Source organism: Myotis daubentonii, chromosome 16 (assembly GCF_963259705.1).
Source record: "Myotis daubentonii chromosome 16, mMyoDau2.1, whole genome shotgun sequence".
Classification (NCBI taxonomy): domain Eukaryota; kingdom Metazoa; phylum Chordata; class Mammalia; order Chiroptera; family Vespertilionidae; genus Myotis; species Myotis daubentonii.
The window spans coordinates 31,049,618-31,056,082 of NC_081855.1; the positions used below are offsets into that span (position 1 = coordinate 31,049,618).

At 47.8% G+C, this 6,465-nt stretch overlaps 1 protein-coding gene across 3 annotated transcripts; it reads right to left on the minus strand.

Moving 5' to 3' along the window:
* Nucleotides 1-412: 412 nt before the first annotated feature.
* On the minus strand, nt 413-6,087 carry TMEM100 (transmembrane protein 100). Of its 3 annotated transcripts, XM_059669548.1 has the most exons (4): nt 5,561-5,910; nt 3,919-4,148; nt 3,079-3,227; nt 413-1,665 (listed from the first exon to the last, which is right to left on the minus strand). In XM_059669548.1, the coding sequence occupies exon 4, from the start codon at nt 1,596-1,598 to the stop codon at nt 1,194-1,196; it is 405 nt and encodes a 134-aa protein (XP_059525531.1). In that variant the 5' UTR covers nt 1,599-1,665; nt 3,079-3,227; nt 3,919-4,148; nt 5,561-5,910; the 3' UTR covers nt 413-1,193. The 3 variants fall into 3 exon arrangements, with proteins under 3 accessions (XP_059525531.1, XP_059525530.1, XP_059525532.1); XM_059669547.1 differs by lacking the exons at nt 3,919-4,148; nt 5,561-5,910 and adding an exon at nt 6,000-6,087; XM_059669549.1 differs by lacking the exon at nt 3,919-4,148.
* Nucleotides 6,088-6,465: the final 378 nt, after the last annotated feature.

The following is a 6,465-nucleotide window of genomic DNA, read 5'->3' on the forward strand; positions in this document are numbered from 1 at the left end:
CGTGCACCGGGCCCCTAGTCATATATAAAAAATTAAAATCTTTGCCTTGGCTGGGTTTCCCAGTAGGTTGGAGCATTGTCCCGTACACCAAAGTGTTGCAGGTTCTACTCCCAGTCAGGGCACATGCCTAGGGTGTGGGTTCGATCTCCAGTTGGGGCGCTTACAGGAGGCAACCGATTGATGGTTCTCTCTCTCTCTCCCTCTTCTTTCCTCTCTCTCTCAAATCAATAAAAAAGGGTATCCTTGGCTAAGGATTAAATTACAATAATAGGATACAATAAAAATCTTCTAGTTAAGTTAGAAGGAAGCAACATGCCCATTTGTGAGAAATACAGTTGAGACACTTGTAGATGAGGCAAGGGAAGACGGGCAATTTGGAACTGTAATAAAATAACTGCAACAGAAACAACCATTTAAGAAGTGTCAGCAGCAATGAGTATTTATTATTTTGAATGAAATGTACATTAAACTTTTATATAAAAATCATCAAAAGTGCTATATTGGATTATTTTAATATTAATTTAATCCCCTCTCCTATGTCATCTAGTAGTTATACCCTTCACCTCTTTTTTACTTTTGATACATCATTACAATCATCTAAAATTGTCCAATGTTAAAACATAAAAAATATTAGTTTATTCTTCAAGAGAAAGTACCACCAGTCAGTCATGAGTTACTGAAAGTAAAAAATAAAACAGGTGCCAGACAACTGACTGAAAAAAAGAAGTTATCATAGAATTTCATAGAAGTATGCCAAGTCCCAGGCCATGGAGACTCTCGGCAGGACGTTTTTATGATACAGCTTCTTACGCCTGTGGGTTATTTCATGTGGAGGCGGGTCACTGGTGTGCCAGAACCATCCAAGTGTTTTCTCGTCTTTTCTTGGCTCCTTTCCGAGGTGAACCAAATGTTGTCTAATACTGCATACCTCCCATGACCCCGACAAGGTCTAATGTGGAGGAAAAGCTGATTTTGCAATCTGAGAAATAGCCCTTAGAGTTAAGTTTGTCATTAAAGAAGATACAAGTCATTTCTCACACATGAGGACCTGCCCCCCCACCCCCTCCGTCCACTCCCATTCCCCTAGTCCGCTCCGTGCCAAGTGCGACCTCTCCCACAGGAGTGCGGGTGAATGGGCTGACGCAGAAAGGCAGGATGTGCAGGCCTCAGGCCTCCCCTGGCCCCCTTCAGTCCTAAGCAAACAAGCTCCTCCGATTTGCCATGAGAGCTGTCTGACTCTCCCGTCTCTTGCCTTTCTTGTTCCTCTGCCTCAGCTTCCAGCACAAGGCGCTGGAGGCCAACAAAAAAAGTCCCGAGGAGAGAAGGATCAGGCCCAAGATGGAGATGATGGAGCCGTGCGAATTGAAGCTGTAAGCCACGGCAGTGACCACTGTCCCGGTGATGAGGATCACCACGGCGAAGGGGATGATGCAGCGGTAGCAGGAGAGCTCAGTGCCCCCGGTGGCGGCCATCAGCTGAATCTCACTGACCACGGGGACCGTGGTGACCACGACTTCTCTCTTGGGGCTCTTCTCCGTTGTCCCTGGCGTGGGAGACGTTGGGGTTCTCAGGATCTCCTTGACGGGCTCCTCCGTCATTTTTACAGCGGTGTGTTTCCTAGCTGAGTTCACACACTAGACCCGGGGGCTCTCGCCAGGGTGGAGACTGTGGAGGAGAAGACAGGAGATGTCAGCTAAATGCATGAGAGTGATCCCTGCAAGGAACAGGACAGAGCTGCGGAGACACCACTGTGTCCTGTTCTGAAGGGGAAAATGCACGTGAAAATAAACCCACATTTCTGTTTCTAATCCTTTGCATTTTGTTGGCATCGGGCAAAAAGCAAGATAACGCAGATCACCATAAAGAAACGGAGATGTAAACAGCAGGAAGCACTTTGCAGTGTTTAATAGACCCTGGCGGTCTGCAAATGTTTTATTAGCCTTTCCTCCTTGCCTATTGCTTCTCTTTCCTCTCAGCACACCGGAGAACCTCAATCCGAATCCAAAGACCTCGTTCAAGGAGGCGACTTTATAAACAATACTTCGCACAGTTCTTTCCACGACTCACAGCAACTTAGACGCTGCCAATGTTTCCGAGCATGACATGCATTCTTTCCAAACTCTCACCCATTCACTGCCCATTGAACCAACGTCAAGACCAGAAGCCAGCGTACCAATGAGGCTCTTCTACATCAGCCAGACAGTCGGCCAGTCCTTATGGTGTGACTACTAAGCCCAGGGCACCAGGTGTCCTGGGACTTGGGTGAGGATGCGGCTCAGTAAAAATTCAGTGGCAATGAGGCGAAGATGTGTGGATGTCACATGTGGCGATATCCTCCAACCCATGTGAACGGAATGGAAAAAGAAAACTGAAGAAAGAAAATCAGCAATTTTGGAGGCAATCATGGGACACTTTTATACATTAAAAATAGGATCAACTATTAGAGTACTTTTCAAATTTTCCACTCAATTCAACAAGGATTGTTGATATTATGTGTGCTGTGACATGTTGGGGGGGAAAAAAAGCTAGGTTTTCAGGAAAGTTTTACAAGTTCATTTTGTCCCCATGCTCTTAGATACCAGACTTTCTGTGATGCACGTCTGTAAATATTTTGAATCTGAACATTTCTGCACAAAACCCGAGACTCCACCAAAGGCATCTGGCTGAAATGCTGTCTATGAGAAATCACTGTAAACTCTTAACTGCCGCTCGGACATGTTAAGTCATTTTTTTGTGTGTGTGTGTGTCCCTCAGAAGCCATCTAGGAGCTAAGTTATGCCGTTTAAACGAAGATTAGGGAGGCTCTTTCAACGATTCATACTTGGGGCATATTAAGCTTCCACTGAGAACAAATTCAAGCTCAAATCAAACCCTGAGCAATGAAGCTAAATATATGAGAGCTATCTATTTGCATAAAAATTTTAGTCACCCAATTAATCACGGCTGTCCAACGACACCCTAAATATTGGCTGAGCCAGGAAAAGGATTTTTGAGATTATGTCTGAAAGAAAAAATCTTCACCCCAAAGCTGAGCTGTAACCTAATCTGAAAAGGAAGGTCTGTCCCCAAACTACTTACGCGTTTCTCAGGGAGAAGCAATCCATTACCAGGGAAACCACTCCGCTTGGTTGGGGAAGTGGGGAGAAACCTCAGAGCCTCAGCTTCTTCTGGTCAGCTTCTGGGAAAAGAGCCCGTAACAGCATGTCCGTCAATGAAATAAACCTCCTCTGGGGAAAAAGGAAAGACACGAAAATCCTGAGTGATATGGTCAGTTTCGGATCCTGGAGCTCTTCCTTTCCCTCTACCTCTGTTCCTAAATGACGCTTGTCTTTCCCTCTCTCTCCTTTTATCACCTCCCTCTGATGGCCCCTCCCTGTCATTTCCCCCCCACTTCTTTCTTTTCCTTGCCAGCGGATTCTGAGTTTTGGCTCCCTCCCCCCTCCCACCCCCCCCCTCCCAGTGACATGATAAGTCCGAATCGTTCTGAGTCCCTGGAGACAGGAGCCAGCTTTTACTTTATTTCTCTCGCAGCACTGACTCAGTAGACTGCTCCGCGTTACTCATGTTTTCCCCAGCCAACCCCCAGACCTGCCTCGGGCGCTTCAGGCATTTTCATAAGAAAATCCCTGAGTCCCCTTTGCAGACCCAGCGGAGGGGACAGAGCCCTGGGGACAGAGCCTTTAGGGTGGCAGGAGCAGCTGCGAAGTCCTCGGGCAGCTGAATTCAGCCTGTCAGCCAGCAAAACAATCTGTGTTCCTAGGCTTCCCCAGGATCCTTTCTTGACTTGCATGTGCAGGCCATCGGAAGCTTAAACCCTCTTGATGGTTGTTAATTCACTGAGAAAGGAGGAGGGAGATTCAGATGTTTGCCCTAAGAGGGAAAAGTGGCCATCTTGGTCTACAGATGATGACTTATTACCTCTGGGAGGAGGTCACTTTGGCCGTGTTGAAATTATCATCATTGTCACTTGCAGAGCTTCTCCTATGGGCTGGGCACGTGCAGTGTGCCTGCATGAACATGAATGCTCCCTGGTTTACCAGGGAGCTCATAACTGAGTTTATCGATAGTTTATACATGAAGCCCAGAGAGGGTAAGTAATCTGACAAAGGTCACACAGAAAGAGAGAACTCCTTGGCTCGAACCCTAGTCTTTAATGAGGATAAAAATCACAAGGGGGTGGGGGGGGGGCGTTGTTAAATGTAGATTCTGATTCATGGGTCTGTCACAAGGTCCTGCCCTGTGAGGATGCGGGGCTCCTTTAAGGAGCAAGGTCTTTCCAACATTCAGACACCTCAGGCATTAACACGTCACCCTCTCAAACAATAAAGTTAAAGACCCACTTCCCACCCCTCTCCCTAAATGGCCTTATCGGTTTATACTTTATTAGATAAGCTGTTTCAATCTTAAAGTCCCACGTTATCGTTTTGAGGGGAAAAAATGGATAATACTGGGAGACTCTTATATGCTGGTCCCTATACTTGTACCGCTAAAAGTTATCCATCCTTTATTTTTTAATCTATACAGGTTTCAATAACTTCTTTTTAATAAACCCAGCAAATCTACACACCTAGATTAAATCTCAGAAAAGACGCCCCTCCTCCCCCCCCCCCCCCGATTTTTTCAAATCTCCGATGTTAGATCTCTCTGACTGCTGGCAGAGGGCTTGGGTACACACAGGCATCTCACGTCTGTCCTGTGAGAGCCTGCTCCTTCCAGCCTCATCCAGCAACAATACCTGGACGATCTTGTCATAAAGGGGGAGGGACCAGCGGTCTTTTCTCTCTAGAATGGAGCCAGTGAGTGCTTGGGCTTCTTCATTTTGAAGCATAAAGTTGACAAGTCCCTGAAGAGGCTGAGGGGAGGGATCCCAACCTGCTGGGGAGGATGAGTCCCTCGAGGGCCTCAGCTGCCCCCATCCTCACCCGGGAAGAGGCTGTCACGTGGTGCTGAAGATAAGAAATACTCAGAGCCAGCCATGTCAGCACTGGCCATCATTGTTCTGGGAAGATGGTGATTCGGGGATGGGGGTTGAGGAGGGGTGGGGGGGGGGGGTCACAGGCTACATAAATTGGAGAGTCTTCAGACTCTCTTATAAGAGCAGCAGTCTGCCTGCAAACTGGCCTTTGGGGGCAATTCCTGTCTACTTCCTAGCATGGGCTGCCTTCCCCTCAACAGTGCGATAACCCACTGAAGGTCAGAGTATCACCTTATCCTGCGGAAGCTCCCGTTGCCCCATTACCAAAGTCAAAGGTACATGAATCACCCAGAGAGAAGCCAGAGACAGCTCTCCCCACACCCCACCCCCCTCCTCTGAGAGCCTATGGCCAGTCTACAAGGGGAGGCAGTGAGTGTACCCTGCGCCCGGAGCCTGTGGGCAGGTCTGTCATTACTTCTAACAGCAGAGCTTTCTTCAGCCTCTTAGACTTCAGGTGTCATATTCCCCCTCCTTCTCCTGCCTAGACTCACAGCTGCCCATCTCCAGAGCCTAAGTAGATAATTGGGGATTTGCAGTGATAAACCCACACAAGTCAGAAGCCTTGGGATCAAGCAGAAATGGTACCTGAAGAATAAGCAGTACCACTCTAGCGCGGACACACATGCAGTTTTAACGGTCTTTTACCTCTCCAGCTGGAAATTCAAAGCCAATTCCTAGTGATCGGCGCCTGACGCCTTTGAATGCACCCCCGCCCCTTTTTTCTACTCTGTGCCAATACGATATCACAAACTCCTGGGAACTTCTAAAGGGACACATGCCCCCAGTGCAAAACCTCATCCGTAATGCAGCCAGCCTTCTCCCTGCAAGCCTGCTTTCAGAAGGGAGAGCAAAGCTTTGGGCTCTTTTTAAAGCTCAGGACTCCAGGAGATTCCTTTACCTTCAGAAAACGTCTCAGAAAGTTTCCAATCAACGCATCCCATCTCTAACCCCCTCTCTCCACCCCTCCCTAGGCATTCAACAGTTCTCCCCCAGAGCTTTCAAAGAGCAAGGCAAAGATCCTTACCTTTCCCAGCCAGAGTGGAACTGAGACAGCTGCCAGCCCTGGCCAGCAGCAGCCCAGAGAGGGAGATGCAAATGACGGCCCTAGGGACCGTGAGCAAAGTACTCAGGCTCACACACAGTTAAGGGACCGGAGAAAACTTGGCGAGAGGAAATCTCTTCCGTGCTGCTGTACATATTTTTTTTTTAAAAAAGAGAACCAAGTTTGAAAAGAATGTTCTTCTTTGTTTTTCTCTCTTTCTATTCTCTTTCCAGGCTTTCATTTTTCCAGGTTTTTCCCTTTTCCCAAGCCCCTTCCTGTTACTGCCCCGCTGTAATACCTGGGACCTGCAGAAGAGATTTTATCATTCCCCTTCTGTACTTCTAGGGGGCTGCGGGCTTTGGGACATGTGTGGGGGATGGGGAGTGGGACGGCAAGTGAGTCTCTTTCCCTGAAACCTGTAATAAGAGGAGTGAAGAAAGAGAAGGGT